The sequence below is a fragment of the Hyperolius riggenbachi genome, chromosome 9 (genome assembly GCF_040937935.1).
Source record: "Hyperolius riggenbachi isolate aHypRig1 chromosome 9, aHypRig1.pri, whole genome shotgun sequence".
Taxonomy (NCBI): domain Eukaryota; kingdom Metazoa; phylum Chordata; class Amphibia; order Anura; family Hyperoliidae; genus Hyperolius; species Hyperolius riggenbachi.
This window is the reverse complement of record NC_090654.1, coordinates 215,884,295-215,911,038: the sequence shown is the minus strand read 5'-3', so window position 1 is coordinate 215,911,038 and position 26,744 is coordinate 215,884,295. Positions and strand designations below refer to the sequence as shown.

At 45.4% G+C, this 26,744-nt stretch overlaps 1 protein-coding gene across 1 annotated transcript in view; it reads right to left on the bottom strand.

The window, feature by feature from the left end:
- Positions 1-25,632, bottom strand: part of GXYLT2 (glucoside xylosyltransferase 2) — a 71,353-nt gene extending 45,721 nt beyond the window's left edge. The window contains exon 1 of the mRNA XM_068251871.1: positions 25,104-25,632. Coding sequence (XP_068107972.1) covers positions 25,104-25,354 — 251 coding nt within the window. The 5' untranslated portion in view covers positions 25,355-25,632. The remainder of the gene's footprint in view (positions 1-25,103) is intronic.
- Between the last annotated feature and the right edge of the window lie 1,112 nt (positions 25,633-26,744).

The window sequence follows — 26,744 nt, the reverse complement described above, 5'->3', positions numbered from 1 at the left end:
TACATTTGAGCGGTGCCGGCCCTTTCGTTGTGTGGATCTACTCACACAGGCACCGCGTGGCCACGCCTGTACAGTAGCATGGCATACTCACACAGGCACAGCACGGCAATGTCTGCACAGTAGCGCGGCATGCTCACACAGGAACAACACGGCCATGCCTGCACAGTAGCACGGCATACTCACACAGGCAAGGCGTGGCCACGCTTATACAGTAGCACAGCATACTCACACAGGCACCGCGTGGCCACGCCTGCACAGTAGCACGCCATACTCACACAGGCACAACCTGGCCATGCCTGCAGAGTAGCACGCCATACTGACATAGGCACAGCACGGCCACGCCTGCCCAGAAGCATGGCATACTCACACAAGCACAGCACAGCCACACCTGCACAGTAGCACAGCATTCTCACAAGCACAGCACAGCCACGCCTGCACAGTAGTACAGCATACTGGCATACTGACACAGGCACAGCCACGCCTGCACAGTAGCACGCCATACTCACAAGCACAGCACAGCCACACCTACACAGTAGCACAGAATACTCACACAAGCACAGCACAGCCACACCTGCACAGTAGCACAGCATACTCACATAGGCACAGCACGGCCACACCTGCACAACAGCACACCATACTCACACAGGCACAGCACGGCCACGCCTGCAGAGTAGCATGGCATACTCACACAAGCATAGCACAGCCACGCCTGCACAGTAGCACAGCATACTCACATAAACACAGCACGGCCACGCCTGCACAGCAGCACGCCATACTCACACAGGCACAGCACGGCTACGTCTGCAGAGTAGCATGGCATACTCACACAAGCACAGCACAGCCATGCCTGCACAGTAGCACGCCATACTCACACAGGCACAGTACGGCCACGCCTGCACAGTAGCACGTCATACTCACACAAGCACAGGACAGCCATGCCTGCACAGTAGCACAGCCACGCCTGCACAGTAGCACGTCATACTCACACAAGCACAGCACAGCCACGAAAGCACAGTAGCACAGCATACTCATACAGGCACAGCCCGGCCACGCTTGCACAGTAACACGGCATACTCACACAAGCACAGCACAGCCCCGCCTGCACAGTTGCGCAGCATACTCACACAGGCACAGCACGGCCCCGCCTGTACAGTAGCACGGCATACTCACACAAGCACAGCACAGCCATGCTTGTGCCTGAAGAGAAGCACGACCCCGGAATTTGCACAGACAAGCCATTGATGGATTTATTCGGGTGTGGGGGGGGGGGGGTGTCTCTGCTCGGCAACAGGGGACCGGAGGATGGCGTGGGAAGTCTAGGGTTGAGAAACTGCAGTGTTTACTGCCTTCTAAAACTCAACAGCATATTAGCCTACAGGCCTATACATATACATGCTGTTAGAGGCTAGTGAAAATGAAGGTAGTTAAAAAGTACACAACTTGTAACATATGGGCTTTAGCAATCGCCCCTAACCCTGTACCTGTGTACAGGCTGTATTACTACAGTTTTCAGCAGTAACTATGGAGACCACTACAGATGGGTGGCTATGAGAACAGCAAAACTCCCAGTTAAGCTGCCTCATTAACTTCCAACAACGGCCTACTAACCACTTGCAAACACCTGAGATAACATCCACAGAAACAACACATTATTACTAGAGCAACAGGCTGGTTAAAGTGAACCTGATGAAAATAAACTGATGAAAAAAACAATTGCATGTATCCTCCTACTCCTAAAAATTATTTTTTTAGATATCCCATGATTTTATTTTATGCTTAAACGTTTACAAAGTAGATTGAATGTTTTGTTGTCTCTGCTCAATGGCAGCCTATTAAAGGTAGCCATACGTCTAGTGATGATGGGCAGCTTTGACCAAGAGACAAATCTCTTTCTGATTGAATCGGATTAGCGAGATCTGTCGGTTGCCCATACACTGCAGGCCGATTCCCGATCGATTTTACAAAACACGCGGTGCATTTGTGACGTCACACAAGCGCAGTGTGCTTTGCGCCAGCGGCGTGTATACCGCGCTAATGGAAGAGCAGGGGACCCGAAAACGGGTGGGCACTGCGCGATGGGAGGCACAGCACAACTAAGGTATAAATGCACAAAACAAGGGTACATTTATACACTGGGGGGGGACAGCACCGGGGGTTTCATCTCGATATCGCTCATCATTACCGCCGCACATGTGATTGACCACGACATCTTGCAGCATGTTCGAGGAATACATGAAACCAAATTTGGCCCGAAATTGGTCGCATAGTTGAACGGGCACGTTATTGGCAGCACCATTTTTCATCCAAATCGATAATTATCGAATCGGATGGTCAATCGGCCAAGTCGAGATGTATGGCCTCTTTTACAGAATAATGTACACTAATCAGCTAAATTAGAATTTCCTTTTTTCAATTTTGGATTCAGCACTTGAAAAAGGCCCACAGGCTGAAATGTGCATTTATTCTATGGCACTTTAAAGGGGCACTATGGCGAAAAATTTTAAAATTTTAAATATGTGCAAAAATAGTCAAATAAGAAGTATGTTTTTTCCAGAGTAAAATGAGCCATACATTACTTTTCTTCTATGTTGCTGTCACTTACAGTAGGTAGTAGAAATCTGACAGAAGTGACAGGTTTTGGACTAGTCCATCTCTTTATAGGGGATTCTCAGGGATTTGTTTATTTTCAAAAGCACTTAGTGAATGGCAGTTGCTTTGTCCAACTGCCAAAAAACTGTGTAGAAGCTGGCCAGCATCATTGTTTAAATCCTTTTTATGAAATATCTTTATAAAGAATAAAAGCCTTGCTGAGAATCCCCTATGAAGAGATAGGCTAGTCCAAAACCTGTCACTTCTGTCAGATTTCTACTATCTACTGTAACTGACAGCAACATAGGGGAAAATTCATTTATGGCTCATTTTACTCTGGAAAAAACATACTTCTTATTTGTCTGTTTGCACATATTTTAAATTTTAAAATTTTTCGCTATAGTGCCCATTTAAATAAAGAAAAGCTATAATTGCTGAAGTGCCGGTGGAGACCCGGTCATTCTTGTTCTTTGTCATTTGGGATTTAGTCAGGGTTAAAGAGAAAGAGAGCACATAATACTCTGCGCTGCAGGTGTGTATTACTAACGGGACTCATCTTCTTATACCACATCACAGGCAACCAGTTCCATGGAGCAATTCTAAGGTAGCTCACGGGATTTGTTGAACTCCCTGAGCATTGCACAGGAATGACCTGAACCCCAGCACACGCCACATGCCCCTCTGTATGGCCTCTCCCTTCTCCTCCCCCTCTGATGCTCTGTATGGGCCACAGAACACTTCATCCTATTTCTCTCTGCACTGTAACAAAAGCCATGACTTTACACAAATCCGAGCCAGATGACTGACTTGGGGCTCACAAGAGTGCCAGAAGGCCAGATGAAATATTTCTGACATGACGAAAAATCATTTTAATTAAGGTTTGTGGAAACGCAAAACAGCAACGATAAACACTCCAGTTCTAAGCTAAGTAAAACAAAAGATGAATAATGGATTATCAGCCAGGGGGATTTGGATCCCATGTTGTGTTTAGAGCTAATTTGGCAAGGGGGTCCTGTGGGTTGTTGTTGCACCCAGGCTCAAACTGACAATGTTGCAATGAGAAACATTGTCAACTTCTGGATGAGAAGGCAGTGTGCTATTGTTTTATTACTGCCTACAGTGATGCACCTTTGAAACTCTCAAGGTCCACATAAAATGGCAAGGGGGGCCGCATTCAGACCACGGGCCTTGAGTTTGACACCTGTGCTCTAGATTGTAAGCTTGCAAGGGCAGGGACCTCCACCCATTGTTTGTTATTTTGCTGTAATTTATCATATAAATATGTACCAATTTTAGTAATCTCTCAAGCCACACATACAACTATGTATGCAAGTGTACTTGTAGTGCTGGGTGTCATGATCATACAGTGTTTTGAACTTTTTATGTATTTATGTTCCTCAATATTTGTTTTGAACTATGTACAGCACTATAGAGGATGTTAGCGCTATATAAATACAAATTATTATTTTGAGAAAGTAGAACTACATTTTTTAAAACTTAAAGGGAATCTGAAGTGAAAATAAACTTATGAGATAATGATTTGTATGTGTAGTACAGCTAAGAAATAGAACATTAGTAGCAAAGATATAAGTCTCATATAGTTTCCAGTACAGGAAGAATTAAGAAACGTGTTCCTGTTATCTATGCAAAAGAACCTCTCTTAGCTCTCAGACCAAAATTGGGTCTCTGCTTTCTGGAGCACTTATACATCAAAGAAACAGTCAGAGACAGATTTAAATAAGATTTTTAACTGCAGGGAAATGGAAAGGGTCATTATCTCTGCTTGTGTTATGGTTTAAAATACAGTGTGGCTTGTAATTGCAAATATGACAGAATTATGCAATATTATAAAAAACACATATACATCTAAAAATTTAAATATGACACTTAATATTTTCTTTGCTACTGATGCTCTATTTTTTAGCCGTACTACACATACAAATCATTACATCATCCGTTTTTTCTTTCACTTCAGAACTACTGCACCTGCGCAATACTCTCCAGATGACATCTGCACGACTGTGAGCAGCTCTCGCACAGGTGCAGTAGATGCCGATCTGGTGAGCTTGCCATTGGCACCAGCGGGGAACCCTGGCCATCGGCTGGATGCGGAGCTGCACAGGATGGCTGCCAGGGGCTGGAGGAAGCCCCGGGCAAGTAGGTTTTTTTCATTTACCTCGGACATTCCCTCTAAAGCAGGAGGATTAGCCATACTATGCCAGGGAAAAAAATTACATATATAAGTAGATAAATACTTGATCTACTTACATAACACATGTATTGTACTGTCCACGTTTTGATTTCAGTGAATTTTATATAGGAAATGAAGAGAATTCTGTTCCTGGTGGGAACCATGTTTTTTGCCCACAGTTTGAGGCTAAATACTGATGTAATTTCTTCCCTTAACTTTTTTTTTCTCCTTCAATCGCTAAGTCACCTCAGCATTGCTTGTAAACACAAGTGAGCAGAGGATCGTGTTTCAGGTAGGCAGCTAGGCAGGGTAATAAATGGAAGAGGAATATATTATAGATAAAAAGAACCCCCAGCATGCAACTGAATGGCAATGGCTATTAAAGGGCCAGTGCTCCTAAGGTATGCAATAACTCCAAACCATAACAGCAGAAAAAGTTTTGAATGCAGAATTAGCTTCATCACTTAATACACTCAGACTAGTTGCTGTTGAAATTTGATTTTTATGGTGACAATCCCGCTTTAAAGGGTACCAGAATATATATAGATTAAAAAAAAATACACTGTGGCCATACATGGAGCTTCTTCCATGCAATAATTTCCATGGCTCCTCCGCTTTGCCAGCCTTCCTTCAGTCTTGGTGCTGCGCATGTATGTACTTGTCGTGTAAACAAGTCATGCGGCTGATCATGTTGTGCGGTTGGTCGTGCATTAAGTTGCACGTGTGTATGAGCCTTAAAACTACACATTTATCTTATATTTCTGTACTGTCTGCAGGGGTGTCAAATCTCACAACACCATGCAAGTCACCAGCTGGAGACAAAATGTGGAAATTGGCAGTTTTACACTATATCGCCTGCCAAACCCTACACAACATTCCATTTTCTAACAATCTATTATAGAAACTGGATGAATCAGGGCAGGAAATTCACATTTATTTAACCAAGCCAGACCGGCATAATCCAAGCTGATGTATATTTGAACATTTCTGCTGAGCTCAGCACCATTTTATTTTAACAAGTGCTTCATTGTAAACAAGAGATAGTGCTATACTTTTAATAGCAGAGCTGTTTAAAAAGTCTAAATACTTCATTGAGGGGAAAGTCTATGGGGTGACACTGGATGGGCATTGCACAGAATGGAAAGGACAAAATTAATATGATATCCAGGAGCCAGTCTGTCCAATACAAGAGCCAGCAGGAAACTTTTACAAGCTAGCTCCATTAACCGTTACACAGAGACTCAAAAGTTGTAAAAAGTCTTGGCTACATGGAGGAATGGTTCTTCCATGAAGCTTCAGGTTGGCAACAATTAGAGGGCAGCAAGAGGCAGCTCCCCTCTCCAAATGTCCCGCTCATCGCACCCACCTCCCTAGATGCGCAGCGATGCTTCACTCACCTGTTCCCCAAGTTCCAGGGATGAGATCTTTATTTGCCTGCCCAGCATCCTGTTTCTCATGTGCCCTGTTACGTGCTGCCAGGTCACACGAGGCGCCGCTGTAGTCAGAGAGGAAGCAGGACTTCATCTGTGGCTGGTGATCCCATCGCTAATCTGCTGAGAGCGGGTGAGTGATGCAGCGCTGGTGCAGTACATACAGCAGCATGAAGATCAGGGATGCTGCGGGCCAGCCGTAAAGAAATGCTGTCTTGGAGGAAGCAAAGGGAGGTAAGCATAGTACCAGTGCCGTCAATGCACAGCCCAATGTGTCTCTCCTCTCCAGTCCGGCTTTGCACACATACATCGGGGGGAGGGGTGTCCTCCCAATGTATTGCTTCAGGCAGCAAAAAGTCTAGAACCGGGCCTGGCTACCTGGGATATGGCCAGTCCTCGAATTGTGCAATTTGTAATTTATTCCTTTCAAACATTTCTTTCTTCAAATAAAAGTGGTTGGCTGCTAAAGCTTCCTCAAATGATACATACCATGCACTATGAAGAGATCGGGAATCCGACCCTGGGCGAAAGCTCTGGCCACAAACTCATACAGACACATCCTTTGGCTACAGGTGAGCAATGTCTACTGTCTCTATGCAGAGGGACAATGACACAGCCTTAAACTGGCGCACCTAGTCCATGATCTCGTCTTACAGACACTAACTAGAAGAAGCAGGTGGAACCCGTGAAATGCATTACCTTATTTTGTCCAATAAAAATTCTTATCCTGCTCTCCTCGTATTTGAGGTAATTCTTTGAAACAGTTTTTAAATATTTTACATCCCTGGGCCAGCCCCTCCCACCCATCTCAATGTTAAACAGAGTAGCTTCAGATTCTGGTTGGTGGGGTAAAGAAGGGGAACATGCGCTAGGCTGTTGCCTCCCTTCTATGGAGGAGGGATGATGGCGCAATGGAAAGCCTTCCAGCAGGTGGGATCAGAAGAAGAACAATGGGCTCGGGCGTAGCTGTTAATGATCTGGTGTGCCAGATATTTATGCGATGTGTGAGGGCACGTGTACACGTTAGGCTGAAACTGGCCTGAGCATCGCAAGAATGTAGCTAATCTCGTTGGATCTGACAAAAAATGTCAGAAACCCCGATCTGCTGCATGCTTGTTCAGGGTCTATGGCTAAAAGTATTAGAGGTTGCCATACTAGTTGCCTGGCTATCTTGCTGATCCACTGATCAGCAAGATAGCCAGGCAACTAGTATGGCAACCTCCATATCCCTCTTGCTTCAGTTGTCCTTTAAAGAGAATCTGTATTGTTAAAATCGCTCAAAAGTAAACATACCAGTGCGTTAGGGGACATCTCCTATTACCCTCTGTCACAATTTCGCCGCTCCTCGCCGCATTAAAAGTGGTTAAAAACAGTTTTAAAAAGTTTGTTTGTAAACAAACAAAATGGCCACCAAAACAGGAAGTAGGTTGATGTACAGTATGTCCACACATAGAAAATACATCCATACATAAGCAGGCTGTATACAGCATTCCTTTTGAATCTCAAGAGATCATTTGTGTGTTTCTTTCCCCCATGCACTGAAGTTTCAGGCTGCTCTTTTCTTCCTGCAAACAGCTTTGCCCTTGTTTGTAATTCCTCAGTATGTGAAAGCCCAGCCAGCTCAGAGGACGATTTATCCAGCTGATTAGAGCAGCTTCTCTCTTCTCTCTTATCTAAATAACACACAGGCAGTGTGCATAGAGGGGCCAGAAAGGGTGAGTTCATAGCAGAACCACAACACTGAAGAACTTGGCAGCCTTCCAGACACAGGCCGACAAGTCTGACAGGGGAAAGATACATTGATTTATTACAGAGACTGTCATAGTAGAAAGTGCTGCAGTTAGCCTGAACACATTAGAATAGCTTTTGGAACATGTAGGATGATAAAAAACAGGATGCAATTTTTGTTACGGAGTCTCTTTAAAGAGACTCTGTAACAACAAAAACCTCCCCTGGGGGGTACTCACCTCGGGTGGGGGAAGCCTCCGGATCCTAATGAGGCTTCCCACGCCGTCCTCTGTCCCACGGGGGTCTCGCCGCAGCCCTCCGAACAGCCGGCGACTGTGCCGACTGTCAGTTCAATATTTACCTTTGCTGGCTCCAGCGGGGGCGCTGTGGCGACTTTCGGCACGGAAATAGACGGAAATACCCGATCTCCGTCGGGTCCGCTCTACTGCGCAGGCGCCGGAAACTTGCGCCTGCGCAGTAGAGCAGACCCGACGGCGATCGGGTATTTCCGCCTACTTCGGCGCCGAGAGGCATCAGAGCGCCTGCGCAGGAGCCAGGAAGGTAAATATTGCGTCACCGCTGCACGGAGGGCTACAGCGAGACCCCCGAGGGACGCAGGACGGCGTGGGAAGCCTCATTAGGATCCTGAGGCTTCCCCCACCCGAGGTGAGTACCCCCCGGGGCCGTTTTGTCGTTACAGTTCCTCTTTAAGGAACATGAGGGGAGCTTCTGTAATATGTCAGGCTACGTATCAGAAGATAATATTTTAATAATAGAATACAATAATTAATAAGTACAGAGATGTTCTCGCATACATGGATTACATCTCCTGGCATGCATTGTGGCGCGTGCAAAACACTGCTGGGAGCTACAAAATGTGGCTGATATGGCCAGTCTGTGGAGAAGATAGTGCATCCCATACGGGCCAAGGGATCAGGGGAACAGCACCCTGTAGGCAAGTAGCGAGGGTCAGCCTAGCCCCCCCCCCCCCCCCAAACAGCACACTCCATTACAAACCTACTTTATGGGGCTTTTTTTTTTTTTACTGATGCTCAGTTCCCTTTAAGAGGACTTTGACATTGTATCACTTTAAACACGTTCAGGGCCATATATAGTTAAAACTACGCTGCACTTGTGACTGCTTAAGTCTAATGTGTGGCTTTGATGCTGCCCAATCCCGAAGATGGAACGCAATAGCTGGTCCCCGCTACCTCAAAACTCAGCTGTCTAAAGACAGCTGAGCTTCATAACCTTTAGATTGTAAGCTTGCAAGGCCATGGCTCTCATTCTTTTGTGTCTTGGATCTGTTATACATTCTATTCATCATGTTACTTTTGTCACTGTAATTACTAATTCTGAATTCTGTATTTTGTATGTTGGTGTATACCATTGTCTGTATTTTTTGTACCCTTGTTTTTGTTTCTTACTTTGTACAGCGCCACGGAATTTGTTGGGCGCTTTATAAATCAATAATAAAAAAATAAGAGTTTTCATTGGCCCCTGACCTCCTGATCACTGTGAGCCAATCACAGTGATCAGGAAGTGGAAAAAATGCCTCCGATCCTTGAAGGGGCCAGCCTCAAGGTCAAAAGGAGTTAAGTGGGTACCTGGATATCTGGTACTTCATCTTTTTTTTTTTTTTGTTATTAGACATTGAATTTTACAGCTTACCCAGAGTACTGCTTAAAGCAGTAGGATTAGCCGTACTATGCCAGGGGAAAAACACATATATAAGTAGATAAAATCTTGATCTACTTACATAACACATGTATTGTACTGTCCACGTTTTGATTTCAGTGAATTTTATATGGTAAATGAAGAGAATTCCGTTCCTGGTGGGAAACATGTCTTTTGCCCACAGTTTAGGCTAAATCCTGATGTCATTTCTGCCCTTTACTTTTTTCTTTTCTCCTCCAATTGCTGAGTCACCTCAGCCTTGCTTGTAAACACAAGTGAGCAGGGGATCGTGTTTCAGATAAGCAGCTAGACAGGGAAATAAATGGTAGAGGAGGAGTATATTATAGATAAAAAGAACCCACAGCATGCAACTGTTTGGCACCGACTACTAAAGGGCCAGTGCTCCTTAATGTATGTGATAACTCCACATCATAACAGCAGAATGCAGGATAAGCATCTTTATCCCTTAATACACTCAGACCCGTTGCTGTTGAAATTTGATTTTTATGGTTACAATCCCGCTTTAAGATTGGCTATTGTTAGCTTAGCTACAGTATTTTATTTTAATAAACAACAACAGTGCCACAGAGACAGAAAAAACAGTTCCTTAATTAGCAGATACAGAAACAGACAACGCACAGATGCATCATGTTTCCCAATAATATTAGCGTTTTGAAAACAGAAGAACATTTTTGACTCTCCGCCAAAGCCGTGGAACTGCTTCTGCCCCAGGCAGCAGTATGCAAATAAGATACTGGCGGATTGGGCTATAGCAGTCCTCCTACCACAATAAGTTCCATTCTTATGTTAGCAATGTTTTGAGGCCAATTGGGAGACAGCAATATTAACACCAGTTTGAACGGCTTGCACTAAATGAAATAATGAAGCCATTGTGAGTTGAACTGCTTTGTTTAATAAAACCAAGTGCACATGGCAACAGATTCTTTTGGTGTCCTTGTTCTCTGCTCGATTTCTAATCTTTTGCAACTGGTATACCAGCACTTCATAATTGTTCTTGAATTGCTTTATAAGTTTAACTTTACTTTTAAATAAATAAAAAAAGAATTACTCATTAATACACAAGTAATCTATCATTTCGCGTTATTAAAAGTTTTGTACAGTTTCCCACAGATTTCCCGATCACAGGACCGAATGTATCAGAAATATATTTTAAATATCAAAAATCCCTATTTTGTGACATCAGTTAAGTCCTTAGTTGTACTGGGTGGAGTCTGGTCATGATTCTCGCTCCTGCCTCGCTGTTGTGTGACATAAGCAAACTTTAGCAAAGTTTTCATTTGGTAGGGTTCTTGTCTAGGGAGGAGGGGTGTGGGCTTGTCAGGATTCTTCTTACCACCTTGCTATTTTGTGACATCAAAGTTTTTATTTGGGAGGATCCTTAGCCTAGTTGTACTGGGAAGAGTCTGGTCAGGATTCTTGCTACTGCAGCCAACCAACTGTAGCAAAGTTTTCATTTGGGAGGGGTCTCGTCTGGGGAGGAGGGACCTGTATTGGTCAGGATTCCCTCTCTTTCCTTGCTATTTTGTGACATCAGCAAAATTTAGCAAAGCATCTGTATGAGAAGGTTCTAAGTTGAGGTGCACCAGGCTGGGGGGAATGGGGAATGAAAGAGGTGAGAAAGGATTGTTTAAGGGACCTGGGTGTTGCATTAATATGGGGACCCCATAAGGGCCAGTTTCCACTTGTGAGGTGCGGATTTCTTAGCGGAAACCGCGTTAATGAATTTGCATGCGGATGCAAATTCGTTAGCGTTTGTATGCGACTTGTACAGCGAATTCGCATACGATTTCACATATGTTTGTATGTATGCGAATTTAACCATGTCAGTGTCTGTGTTCTTTTACATTGGATTTATTCGAAATCGTACAATAACTTGCAAAGTAAATTCGCATGCAAATTTCCTATTAAATACATTGCATGCGAATCACCTAGCGGTGTGCGAATTCTCATTGGCTGTGCCGTGCAGATTTTTTCCTGCACACAAAACCGCAAAGAAATCCTGACAAGTGGAACAGCTCTATTCACTTGTATTGCTTATGCAAATTCACATGCGGGAAATGCATGCAAATTCGCAATAGTGGAAACGGGCTCTCCCTCCCTTCAGTATTCAGCAGGGAGAGTGCTCAGTGAGCTGTTGTATCTTCAGTCAAGGTGGTCATATGACCAATATGGCAGTGGAGACGGACATACTGGATCAGGCAACTATGCTATTCAGCACCACCTTCAGCAAAGCCCTGCTTGAAGGTGGTGTCTCCCTCTGAACCACATGAATGGAGGCACAGCAATAAATGCATATGTAATATAGGACACATGCAATGGAAGCACTGTAATTTCGGGGGGATGTAAATGGCAGGTGGGCTTGCTTCAAGACAAGACAAATAACATTTATATCGCACTTTTCTCCTGGCGCCAGCTCAAAGCGCCAGACCTGCAGCCACTAGGATGCCCTCTACAGGCAGGAGCAGTGTTAGGGAGACTTGCCTAAGGTCTCCTACTGAATAGGTGCTGGCTTACTCAACAGGCAGAGCCAAGATTCGAACCCTGGTAACCATTACACCATCCAGCCACTACTGCTTCAGGCAGCAAAAACTGTAGAACCTGCCCTGGACGTCACACAATCAGAAAATTCCTATCCACTATGTATTAAAGATTTTGAATGATGGGCAGGTGTTGATCTGAATAACTCATGTCAACACCAGCCCAATCGCCTTCGTTCAGTTTTGGGTGGTAACTTACGAGAAAATGGCTTTTGAATAACTTCCTTTATTTTTCGCTGCAGAACAAGGACCAGATTTTATTGCGCAACACAAGAAGGTCTGGCTGCTCTCCTGCAGATTAAGGTTTGAAAAATGCAAAACACAAAGTATTCCTGTTTCGTGAAGCCAATTTGGAAGCACAGACTGACCATCCTCCTAGGTTTTGTGTCGGCAAACTGGATGCATCCCATCTGCAGCTGCCTATTCCTGCCAAATTCCCAACAAGCTCTGCAGGCATAGGGGGAAATATTAAAGGCCTAGTTTCTCTCTTTTTTTAAAGTGGCCATGTAAAGGGTCCATCCAAATGAATCCACAGTTATATCCTGAAACAGACGTGTTTAAAATAAGATCAGTTGCTGTGATCATCTCTCCCTCTATAGAAAAACGATAAACATGCAGGGATAGTCAGCTATGGCCAAAGTCTCACGTAGCGCATCTATTCAGCTAAGTGTAATTTTAGCTCCCGGCTGTTTGCCAAGTTGAGAGCTAATATGTAAACAAAGGAGTTTAACCCTTTCTGTGCTCCCAGCAAACCAGGAAGTAACTACACTGCAGCAACCCTGAAGGAGCTCTATAAGCTGTAACAAGGAAATGTTTTTCCTGTAAAGGTTATTATGCTGTTGCTTGTCTTTTTGAGCAGAGAGGAATTTCTGAGTTTAGGTCCGCTTTAAAGTCATAATCAGAATAAAAGCTTGAATGCTTGTACGGCAGCTGGTAATTTGAGCCTTTTAGCTAAAGCTTAAACGTGTATTACAAGTTCCTTGTTCAATCAGCTAGCAGCCCTGAGATGACGGTGATCTCCCTGGCTACTAACTGTTAAATCCTCACTTCAGCTATAGACATTGACAGAGATCTGTGTGGATGCTCTGTGGCAGAGTTTGTTCATATATGTGAGGAAGATTTCTAATTAGCTGACGTTAGAGGCACCATAGTATAGTAGAATGTTGTAAATGATTAACGATACCGACTTTCATATTAATTGTCCTGCATAATAATTTTATAATTAGTTATACATATAAAAAAATATATTAATTCAGCATCAGAAACATTTCCTTATTTTGGTATGTAGCCCTGCCCTCCCAGTGATGTCACTTCCTAGGCTGTTTAGATAGGCTACATTCTCCTCCCAGAGCACTCTGGGAGATCAGGTAGTAATTCTGTCAGGTTCAAACAACACAGTACACAAATATTATGCAATAATGTACCTGTCAGCAGCAAATATGTCCCACCTGTGATATGTTTCAGAATGTAAATCAGGGGAAAGATTGAGGAAAATACAATTGGCAAACCTAGTGACTACATTTATAAATGTTGTAAAAAAAATAAGCAATTTAATCCATTATGCATGTTGGATTATTATGGCTCTGTACAGATTAACAAACTGACACATCATTGCATTCCAGCGGTTCTGGAGGTGTGTTTAGCTTCTAAGGGTAACAATGGTTAATTTGCATAAATTCAGCAGTGATGCACTGGGAGACATCTCAAGCTCACTCCAACCTGAATTATCGCAATTTTTTTCTGTTCTAAAAAAGCAAACTTTTGTTTGCTTTGTTCATTTTAGTAAGGGGGATTTTAGGACCATTGTAGCCCACTCCAATGAGTTCTGGTTCACCATGAGCTTGCTGGTTAGTCTGTACCTCTCGGTGTTGCAAGCCCTACTCCATAGAACCAAATTAATCCATGCCATGCACTGCTGAGGATCAAACAGTCCGAAACAGTCTGTATGCATGTTGGATTATCATAGCTTTGTACAAATTAACAAGTTGACACATCATTGCATTCCAGCGGTACTGAAGGTGTGTTTAGCTTTTAAGGGCAACCATGGTTAATTTGCATATATTCAGCAGTGATGCACTGGGAGACATCTCAAGCTCACTCCAACCTGAATTATTATGAAATTCTTTCTGTTCTAAGAAAGCAAACTTTAGTTAATCCATTATGTTATTTTCCACGCATTTTACTGCTTAAAGTGTACCAGAGACTAATTATATGCCAGCGCAGTACTATTCTCTGCTGGAGAGAGCCCACTGCGCATGCTCAGACTGGCCGCGGCTGGTCAAACTTACAGGACCCGGTGCAGAAGAGGGAGAAGAGTGAGGATGGCGGCGCATGCCCAGCAGGAAGTACGTCACTGAGTGAGGGGCAGGCCTATGCATATGACCCTGTTGCCTCTTCGTAACGCAGGGTCATACGAAGCCTTACTTCTGCGGTGCGATACGGTGTGTGTGCCGTATTGCACCTAACAAGTGTAAAACTAGCCTTAAGCATTTCTGAAGTATGTGCACAAATTGCTGCTAAAGCAGAAACACAAGTAAACTCTTCAGGTGGGCAAATCAGTAACACATTCCAAATGTCCCATCAATAAGGGACTACAGTATAGGGTCGATTTAGAATATTTGCCATTGAAGTACTGCATGCTTTCTGACTAATACTTCACGTTACCTAGACAGCACTAGTTCACTGATCTCATCTGCTCCCTGGGGTTGTTTTTCCACAGTCCATGTGTGAAATATGAGACCTATAAATGTCTAATCACAGAACACAACACTAGATCCAAATACCTGTATACATAAAAACATACCTCCAGGTCTCGATAAGCATAATGCTAATAAACAGCAATGCTTCGGTAACCTGCCCCAGGCATCTCTGTGCAGACACCTGTGCTAATTCCACTCCCAGCTGTGGGGCCCGCCGGTCACACGCACCACCGTCAGCGACATCGCTGGGATGCCAGCACAGAACTTTTTGGCAACGTTCACATAAAGCTTCACTTCTAGTAATATGATGACACCGCTGAGATGCATAAGCCAATACATTTCCTATTAGGCCGAGGAAATAATTCACTTAATGAGTCCTTAATCGCTCTCTGTTCACTCATTTCACTTCAAACATGCTACGGAGTGCTGCCAGAATATATTGAAGGATGGCTTGAACTTCGGTACCTTGTAGGTAGCTGCATAAATTAGGCACAGCATCATTTGGGCATCCTATATAAAGATCAGACCTGATGCCAGCAGGTACGTATTATAGGTTTCCATGGTTAAGCAAATAAGATTTCAAGGTGAATGTCAAGGTCTTAGGAGCTTTGAGAAGTAGGTTAGGTTTACAGTTAAAGGACACCTAAAGTGAGAGTAATATGGAGGCTGACATATTCCTTTTAAAGGACTTCCGATGTGAAAAAAAAATAATCTATGTATACTCACCTTTGGCTTCATCCAGCCCCATCGCAGCCTTCTCAGTCCCTCGACGCAGCCCTGGTCCTCTTAGGTGTCCCCTCAGGCCGCCTGCAATGATGGCGACCTGCCATCGGTTCTTCTGCACCTACGTGGGCACTCATGCCCATGCGTCCAAATCATCTGGCGCATACTGTGCCTGCGCGCAACTACTGGCGGAGACACCGATGAGGACCGGGACTGCGGCGAGGGACTGAAACGGAGCTGCGAGGGGCTGGAGGAAGCCTCAGGTGAGTAAAAATAGATTATTAGTTTTCACATCAGAAGTCCTTTAAAGGGATACTGTAGGGGAGGTCGGGGGAAAATGAGTTGAACTTACCCGGGGCTTCTAATGGTTCCCCGCAGGCATTCTGTGCCCGTGCAGCCACTCACCAATGCTCCGGCCCCGCCTCCGGTTCACTTCTGGAATTTCAGACTTTAAAGTCTGAAAATCACTACGCCTGCAATGCCGTGTCCTTGCTTCCCCTGATGTCACCAGGAGCGCACGGCGGAAGCACAGACCATACTGGGCCTGCGCAGTACGCTCCTGGTGCCATCAGCAGGAGCGAGGACATGGCAACGCAGGTGCAGTGGTTTTCAGACTTTAAAGTCTGAAATTCCAGAAGTGAACCGGAGGCGGGGCCGGAGCATTGGTGAGTGGCTGCGCGGGCACAAGATGTCTGTGGGGGACCATTAGAAGCCCCAGGTAAGTTCAACTCATTTTCCCCCGACCCCCCTACAGTATCCCTTTAAGGAACAGAGTCAGGTTGGATAGGCTTAAATGACAGATCCAAAGATAGGTTAGACATCAATTATTAACGGATACCTGACCTGAGGCAAAGTTACACACGGTAAGCACAGAGGTATGTTCTTGTTGGATCCACATGCCTCCATACATTGTCCATTCCTCACCTTGTTCCCCCCAGTACCACCTTGCTGATTAAAGTCTATGTCCAGTTTCCACTGCAGGTCCCACTCATTATAATGCGTGCGTTATGCATTGGACCACTGTGAATCCAGGCTTAAGCCCCATACACGCGCTTGATGGAATGCAGCTGATAACGTCCACCCCTGTTGAGAATCTAGCATGTGTACAGCAGCCCCAGATGCCCCCAATGCCCCGGACAGTGCTCAGCACCACAGATCTTCTCAGCCAAGCTCTGGTCAGGAGCCCTGTTCTCCCCACTTACTGCACTCGCTGCTGGCTGTTACCCCCAACCATAGCAACAGAACACGTCACTAGCCTGCAGACTTAAGACGCATCTCTATAGCCTCAGCCCTGGAATATCACTCAAGATTGAATAATGTCATTTCACGTTTTTTCCCTTCTCATCCTATCTAGGGACTCTTTATATTCTTCTCTTCCCCCGTACCCAACCCTAATCTCCAGCCTTAAAAGTCCAGAAGCTTTCGCTCTCCTCCTACGCCCATCCTGCGCTGCACTCAAACCCCTCAGAGCAATCTTCAATATTAAAGCAGCCCTCCCCTCCATGTACAAGTGTGGCCGCACTGGGCAGGCGCAAAGTGCAGCCCCAAATATACGGCTTTTTTCTCCATGCATCAGCAGCTCCTTGCAAATGCACAGGCGCAAACCTACTGGTGCCTGCGCAGTGCGGCATGATGATGATGAGGGACCTAGCCAAGTAGAAGGGTCATGGAGGAGGAAGCCTCTAAATCATGCAGAAGCTTCCACTTACTGAGGTATGAATCTAACTTTAAAAAAGAAAAAAAAAAGCACACCTGACCTGAGGCAAAGCTACCTAAGGTAAGCACAGAGATACCTTCATGCTGGATCCACATACCATTGTGTCTTGTCTTTCTTCGTTCTCCCTGGTTCTGTAATCATTCCTTGAAAAATTTTACTTTTGGCTAAAGTAAAATTTTCAGACATGAAGAGCCAGGCTAAGGGCCGCTTCACACTTGTTTTAAAAACATATCCGTGGCATACGTTTTCAAAGCTCTGCAGAAGTGCAGGAAGCGAATCCTATGCTAAAAATAGGACCCGCTTCCACTCATGCAGAAGCACGGATCGCACACGGATCCGTGTTGCACGGGAAGAAAACTTAAAGAGACACTGAAGCCAGTTTAAAAACGTCTTTTTACCTTGTATTTATGTGAGGCATGTTTGCCCCTGTTAAAACGCAGCTATCCCGTGGCAGAACGAGGGATCTTTACCCCCCAAATCCCTACTGCAAAATCCACTACTTTCTTGGTCGTGGATTTTGCTGCTCCTGGAGGCAGAGCTTTCAGCTGCAGCTCTGCCTCCATGCGCGTCAATCAGCCGCGGATCTCCGCCTCTACCCCGTCCCTCTCAGGGAAGGAAGACGAGAGGGGAGGGCGGAGGTGGAGATACGCGCTGATAGACGCGTGTAGAGGCAGAGCTGCAGCTGAAAGCTCTGCCTCTCACGGAAGCGCTCCCCGCAGTGTGCCCCAGGGGATTTGGGGGGTAAAGACCCCTCACTCTGCCGTGGGGTAGCGGCGTTTTAACAGGGACAAACATGCCTCACATAAATACAAGGTAAAAAGCCATTTTTAAACTGGCTTCAGTGAGTCAGAGAGTTCAGAGAGTCCGGATTTGTCACCTTTTCCCAGACTGTACGGGAAAACGTGTCCAATGCAAGCCTATGAAAACGGACACTGTCTGCTCTCACTAGGCTAGTCGCCGCATCCGCGTCGCCCGTTTCGGCTGTATCCCGTCACAGTCACGACATCATACTCACGCGTCCCGCCGTCCATCACCACCGCTCGGTCCATTATGAAGAGCCCGGAGACCGACAGAAGCATGAGGATTCTCCATTGGACTGCAATAGACCAATAAGAATCCTCAGCAACTTCACCAATGAAAATTCTCCCTGTTAGGCAGAATTGGCCTGTTGCAGCATATGGAGAGCCATGCTTCTGATGGCCTCAGGGCTGTGGAAGGGATGAGCGGCGGGACGAGTGGTGGCGGCAATTCAGTTGAGCAGCCAACGCGTACATACTGACACGCGTATGCGGATCGTGTGCAAGCATCTAGATCAGATCCGTGTCAAACAGATCCGTTTTTCAGAAAAACTGATCCGTTTGACATTGACTTGATCTGAAACTGGACAAGTGTGGACCGAGCCGTACTCTCGTGTTCTCTCTTCCTAAAGAGAACCTGAGATGAATAGAACATATGGATTTATACTTACTTAGGGCTTCCTCCAGCCCTCTGTAGGCCGTCTGCTTCACCGTCCTCCCTATCCCCTCCATTCTCCTGCAGTGGAGTCCGTGAACCAGCTGGGTAGCGGCCCACTGCACATGCTGGGTCGGAGCCATGTTTCCCCTGATCGCCTGTTGCCAGGAGTGTTCTGAGCAAGCACAGTTACAATCTTGGCAAACTGCGCATGCAAGGAGCGCTCCCAGCTATGGATGCGCTATTGGGCCAGTAGAGGAATTTACCAGACCAGGTGAGTATGAATCCTTATGTTCTATTGATCTCAGGTTCTCTATGAGGGGAGTGAATGGGGCTGGGAATAGAATGGGAGGCTGATAGGAGGGAACATCACAGCAAGCCTGCCTCTTCCTGTCTGATATTGTGACTTTCAAAGATTGCAGGAGGCAAGAGGAGAGGAACGGACAATGCACCGAGGAATGTGGATCTAGAATGAACAGACCTCTGTGATTATCTTAGATATCTTTTGCTCAGGTCAGGTGTGCTTAGGTTGGGTATGGGGGAGGGAGAACTTCAAAATATGCCTGAGGCCTGGAACCCACTACAAAACGCTATCGCTAATCGCTAGGGTTTTGTAAGAGCGGATTGCAGAGGATTTCATGAGCGTTTTCAGTAGCGATTTTAAAAAGTGTATTAAATTTGCCAGCGGTTGTGTAGCGATTAGCATTTTTAATTCTGATTGGTCCTTTCAATTAATTTTAATTTTGTTACAGTGAGCAGTAACTTCAAAACTCTAGCAAAATCACTCTGTGCAGGTTTTGATGAGTGATTAGGCCAGCGTTTATATACTTTACAATGAATAAACGCTAACGCTAATCGCTGACGCTAAACACGATAAATGCTGCATGTCCTGCGTTTTGGTAATCGCAATCGGAGCTGGAGCAGTGGAATTTAGCCCATCCATTAACATCAGCTGAGCGTTTAGGGAAATCAGCAGCGGTTTGAATCGCTCCCTAAACTCTCAGAAAGTCACTCTAGTGGGTTTGAGCCCTATTGAAAGTGGCCCACTGATTAGATCAGGTATAGCAATCAATCATTGACTACTGTTTTTCGCTTCTTTTCCCCAGATTTCTCATACCTTATTAACGTTTTAGCCCTGAGCAAGCAAAAATGTAAAATAAGTCATCCCAAATGACGTTAAGCGTGATATTTATCTTGGGTTCTCTGCAGTCATTTTCAATTTCTAAGTGCTAAAAATGTATTTTCTAGACATAATGAGAAAACATCTCCTGGGAGAAAATGTAAAAATAGTTTATTCAATTTGGGCCATGTATGTATTAAAGGGAAACTAAAGCCAGGGGTATGTGGAGGCTGCCATGTTTATTTCCTTTCAAACAATACCAGTTGCCTGGCAACCCTGCTAATCACTCTCATCAGTAGTGTCTAAATCCCACACACGAAATAAGCATGCAGCTAAGGGCTTGTTCACACTAAGGGTTTGATTCACTAAACTGTGATAACTCATAGCACTGCCACGCTAGCGTTTTTGCACTGTGGTTTCACGTGCAAACGCGAATTCGCGATTGCGCACGGTAATTCGTGAGTGTGAGCGAAAACGCACGCAAAAACGCAAGTGCGGCCATTATCACAATTTATTGAATCAAGCCCTAAAGCTGAGTACACACGTACGATAACGATCGTTCGAAAACGAACGATAACGACAATCGGACCGATAATCGTGCACTCCAAATTTTCCAACGATCGTTTTTTGGGACCGTTCAATCCGACCGATCCAACCCGGTGGATTTTTTCAAAAGATAATCGTTCTATCGCTGCAGTGTGTACAAAGATCGTCCGATAATGATTATCTGTGGAGTAGTACGCATGTTCTTATTGCCTGTCATAACGTCACTTCCATTTGCGCACGCATTTTTTTATCGTTCGTCGTTCAGTACTTTATACTTATATCGTTCACGTGTGTACACAATCGTTCATTACGAACGATCTTTTCGGTCTAATTTGAATATCGTGTAAACGTCACGAATCGTTCGTAACGAACGATCTTTATCGTACGTCTATACGAACCCTAAGAGTGATTTGACTCTTTTTTTAAACGCTTGTGATTTTAAAATTCGCCTTAAAAGCACTAGTGCAATGGTCGCTTCTGTGAGTGTTCTCATATACACCATTCGCTTTCTATTGAATCGCAAACGCGGATCCTGCACCATTTTCTGAGCATTTGTGTTCAATAGAAAGTATAGGGAAATCGCAAGGAGCTTGAAAAAGCATTTAGAATTGTGATTTCCTGAGCACTTTAATGAATAAATACATTGGGGTTGATTCACTATAACAAATAGCGTGCTGTATCAGAGTTAACGTGCCTTATCAGAGTAGCATAACGAGCGCTGCGAACTTATGCCTGCTAATTGGCAATGACGAGAGCTCCACTTGTCCTGCCCTGAGCCCCTGCGGGTCTAATCACTTTGGGGCTCACTGCACACTGCATGCGATTCCGATTTTTAATAGTTTTTTACACCCGATTCCGATTTTTAATCGTTACTGCATGCTGCGTTTTTTCATCCGTTTTTCTGTTGGCTGTATTCAGGGAAAATCAGAATTTCAAATCGGAATCGGAATCTGAATCGCAAATGGATTTGCTGTGTGCAGGGAGCCTAGAGGTCATTATCCCCGCACTTTAATAGGCCCAATAGGCTGCCTGTCACTTGACAAACAGCCTATTAGGCAAATCAAAGTGCACAGTGCAGGGATAATGTCCTAACCTGCATGGGCTCAGGGCAGGATGAGTGGACAAGGCACGCCAACTCTGATAAGGCACAATAATTCTGAGAAGGCATGTTAACTCTGATAAGGCACAGTATTTGTGTTAGTGAATCAACCCCATTGAGTTTATTCATTTCTGGGTCAAATAGTTAACTTCCTGACTGACGTCAAGAAGTGAAAAAATTTGTAAGCTGAAAACGCAGGGAAAAGCGTTCAACAAATCGTCAGCACTTGCGATAGCACTGGCGATATGTAATGTGAACAAGGCCTAAGGGCTGGTGCACACTACGGCCTAGTGCACACCAGAGCGGTTCGGTTGCGTTTTCAGATCCGATTGCGGATGTGGAAACGCTAGGGTAATGTATTTCAATGGGGTGGTGCACACCAGAGCGGGAGGCGTTTTGCAGAAACGCATACTCCCGGGCTGTTGCAGATTTTGGATTGCGGAGGCGTTTCTGCCTTCAATGTAAAGTATAGGAAAACCGCAAACCACTCTGAAAAACGGCAGTTCAGAGCGGTTTTGCAGGCGTTTTTGTTACAGAAGCTGTTCAGTAACAGCTTTACTGTAACAATATATGAAATCTACTACACCAAAAACGCTTCACAAAACCGCAAAATGCTAGGTGAAACGCTACAGAAAAATAAGAAAAAGCGTTTCAAAATCTGCTAGCATTTTGCGGATCTGCTAGCAGTTTTTGGTGTGCACCAGGCCTCTAAGAGCTTTTTAAACGCTAGAGATTTTAAAAGCTCTTGATAACGGAATGCTATGGGGGATTTTTACAAAATCACATTGCTCTAGTGTGAACACACACATAGGATAACATTAGCAGGAGCTTTTAAAATCACACACTACAAGAGCATTTTCTAAGCGCTTGTGATTTTAAAAACGCTAGCTAATGTAATGCTATGTGTGTGTTCACACTAGAGCGATGTGATTTTATAAAAAACTAGCAGACCCAAGCCTGTTTAAAAACGGGCTCTAGGGTCTGTGTTTTCCGCCACCGCCCGCCGCATGTACTGCGCACGCGCCGCACACCCGGCCGCCGCTCACACGCCCGCCTGGCTTCCAGGCCCCGTCCCTGTCCTCCTGCCTGTGTGAGGCTAGGTCTGTGCTGCGCACATGCGCAGTAGTAAAAAGCACGGACCCAGCTACACAGAGACACGCAGGGACAATTGCCTATTATTATATAGGATACCCCAGAGCATTCCATTAGCAAAAGCTTTTTCAAATCACTAGCGCTAAAAAAGCTCTTGCAGTGTGAACCAGCCCTGAAGCCTGGAACCCACTAGAAAGCGCTAAATGCTATCGAACTCGCTAGAGATTTGTGAATCGCTTGCAATTTCCCTGCTCCTATACAATTCTTCAGAATGGAAACGCTCCCAAAATGCTGCATGTCCTGCATTGCGATTTGCTTAATCACAATCACTGTAGTGGAATCTGTCCCATCCACTTTCATTGGCAGAGCGTTTAGGGAAACAGTTAGCGATTGAAAGCTCAAAAAAATGCTCTAGTAAGTTCCAGGCCTGAGGCCCCATTCACACTTGCAAAACGCAAACGCTTTTGCTAGCGTTTTGCTCAGGTGATTTTTGGCGATTAATGCGAGAAAAAAAAAATCGGTATTCACACTTGGCGATTTTTTCACGATCTCGTTTAGTGCTTCTATAGCATTAAACGCGAACGCCAGAAAATCGCCTGAAAATCGTGCAGGCTACACGTTTGCGTTTGGTGATTTACGTTAATCGCCGGCGATTAACGCAAATCACCCAAGTGAGAACGGGCCCAAAGGGTATTATTGCACTAGCGCTTTAAAAAGCGCTAGCGCTTGAAGTTTTGCCGAAATCACCGGCAAAACGCTCTAGTGTGAATGGGCCCCTTAGCCAGATTTTTGTCAGAAACACCTAATGTGCATGCCTGATCAGGATCTATGGATAAAAACAGAGGCTGAGGATCAGCAGGACAGCCAGGCAATCTGCATTGTTTAAAAGGAAAATAAATATGTCAGCCTCCATATCCCTCTCACTTCAGGTTCACAGGTATGAGGCATGTCGCCTGGCAGGGAGCATGTCTCAATCCCTCGGGCTACATTGCAGTTATAGAGATACATTGTTAGCCTGTAGGCTAGCCAAGTGTTCTGTTGCTATGGAGGCGAGTAGGGTGAGTGGGGAGGACAATGCTCTCGGCCAGTGCTTGGTTGAGTGGATCAGTTGGGCTGATCGCTTGCCCAGACATCAGGGCCGCTGTACACATGCTAGATTCTCAGTAGAGGTATTATCGGCCACCACGGCCGAGTTTCATCTAGTGTGTGCACAGAACTTAAAGGGAATGTCCGAGCAAATTTAAAAAAAAAACAAAACACATCTATTTACCCGGGGCTTCCTCCAGCAACTTGCAGCCGACATGTCCCATGCCGCAGCTCCGCTCTCAGCCGCCAGCCCGGGGTTCCCGCCGGTGAAGAGGCAGACCTTGCGAGGTTGTCCTACACTGCGCCTGCTGTCAATCAAGTCCACGATGTTCGGAGTGTACTGCGCAGGCGAAGAACTACTGCGCCTGCGCAGTACATTCCAGACAACATGGACTTGACTGACAGCGGCGCAGTAGAAGATGACCTCGCAAGGTAAACCTCTGCACCGGCAGGGACCCCGGGCTGGCGGCTGAGAGCGGAGCTGGGGCGTGGGAAAGTCGGCTGCAAGGGGCTGGAGAAAGCCCCGGGTAAGTAGAAATTTTGGGGGGGTTTTTATGTTCCGATATTCCCTTTAGGTTCAAACTTCAAATCAGATTGGACCTGTCGGGAATAATTGATTGGTTGAATAGATTATTCCTGATATGGGAAATTGTATGGAGTGTACCAGGCATTATATATCTGATCAGCGGTAACCAAATAATTGAAAGAATATACAAATAAATGTAAGTTTTAACTGCCTCGGTGTGGAATTCGACTACCCTATTTATTGTCCCTATTTATTGTCCAGCGCTGCGTAATATGTTGGCGCTTTATAAATACAATAAATAGTCAGTTTTCTGGATCTACAATGGAATTGGCAGGACCTGAACTGGAGCTTTGCCTGGCACTTGTCAGATTCGGAAAAAATGTCAGTTTATTAATGATTAGCTTTCCAAATTGAATTAGCCCTGTACAGAGTTTTGGTTCTGCCCAAGGTAATTCTGGTTCCTGTACTGCAAGAGAAAACTCAGTCAGAATTAAAACTTATCTCTAGAGATGTCAAGTAACTTTTTTACAGTTTTCTTTCTCCTCTGGAAACCTTATTGGGCCGAGTTGGATCTTTCCACAAGACTGATCAGACTTGTAGGGTATTTTGTATTATTCATTAGTCCTATACCAGCACTATGATTCCGCACAGAGCAGCTGCCTCAGACAAGTTGTAACCAGCAGAAAAGTCACTTTACTATTGCAGAACACCACAAAAGTAGAAGAGCAAGTCCGAAAAGGACACGTGTCAATCACTGGACATCTCCAGGAAGATGAATGACTTGTCAGCTGGCTGCTAAGAGGTTCTGCAGCAGCTGCCCCCTCCACTTTGCAAGGATGTCATGAAATCAATATAGAGCGTTTCTCTTACCTTATCTTGGCAGGGCTGACTTTGGCATTGCTTTTCTTCTTCTTCAGCCGGGGGTCTCTCTTGGGTCGGTGGTCTTCCAGGGCTCTGAAGTGTGCAGGGGTGGGCTGCGCCTTGCCCGGGGCAGAGGGGGCTGGGGATCTGATGGGGGACTGCTGCTGCTGATGACGATCGGGGTTCCCCAGGAGGAGGTAGGCGATCAGCAGCCCCCCGAGGCACAACACAGCGAGAAGGAGCTTGCCGTGGATCCTCATGATGCCGGGGGGCGCTGAGCCCCGGGGAGACCCGCTGAGAGCAGCATTATCAGCAGTGGTGGGAGCTCCGGAGCAGCAGCAGCCAGCCAGCACCACGTATCCGATTGTCAGGGCAGGGGGAGGGGGAGGGGAGGGATCCTGCGGTCATGTGTTTAGCTGGAGCTCTTCTCGGTCAATTCCTGCACAGGGGACGTGAGATCAGTGCCTGGCAGGGGGAGGAAGATCACAGCTCCCACTCACTGGGACCATTCACCATCCACTATCCAAAGTAATCAGATGACACACCTTATGCCATCCATTCTAGCACCTGAGTCAGCACCTGATTGGGAATCATGGTAGGATGGCACGGTGGGAAGATGCCCAGACATGTACCTGCAGCAGTGCAGCGAGAGGAACCTGGGAGCCAGATCAGCATTATTACTCCTAGGAAACCATGTAAACCAGCTTTATGTAACAAGGAGGCTAGCAATGGAAGGGGGTCTGCAATGACAGCCTCCATATTTATATTTTGTCAGGAAATGGGGTCTGCAATGGCAGCCTCCATATTTATATCTTGTCAGGAAAGGGGGTTTGCAATGGCAGCCTCCATATTTATATCTTGTCAGGAAAGGGGGTCTGCAATGGCATCCTCCATATTTATATCTTGTCGGGAAAGGGGGGTCTGCAATGGCAGCCTCCATATTTATATCTTGTCAGGAAAAGGGTTTTGCAATGGCAGCCTCCATATTTATATCTTGTCAGGAAATGGGGTCTGCAATGGCAGCCTCCATATTTATATCTCGTCAGGAAAGGGGGTTTGCAATGGCAGGCTCCATATTTATATCTTGTCGGGAAAGGGGGTTTGCAATGGCAGCCTCCATATTTATATCTTGTCAGGAAAGGGGGTTTGCAATGGCAGCCTCCATATTTATATCTTGTCAGGAAATGGGGTCTGCAATGGCAACCTCCATATTTATATCTTGTCAGGAAAGGGGGTTTGCAATGGCAGCCTCCATATTTATATCTTGTCAGGAAAGGGGGTTTGCAATGGCAGCCTCCATATTTATATCTTGTCAGGAAAGGGGGTTTGCAATGGCAACCTCCATATTTATATCTTGTCAGGAAAGGGGGTTTGCAATGGCAGCCTCCATATTTATATCTTGCTAGAAAAGGGGGTTTGGATAAAGTGTGAATAGAGTATTGTGTCTATAGTAGAGATGAGTGTTAAATGTCTTTTTCCATAAGTCAAATCGTTTAGATCTGTATAGGGACCGAAACTGTTAGTAAATGCAATTTAAAGTCACATGCCTAGTGTTTAGTATATGGGGGGGTTCTGCGCTTGTGCAGTTGCACGTTTTATGATCTGCGCAGGTGCGGAAGGGTCCAGGCCACGGTAGCTTGATCGAGGATG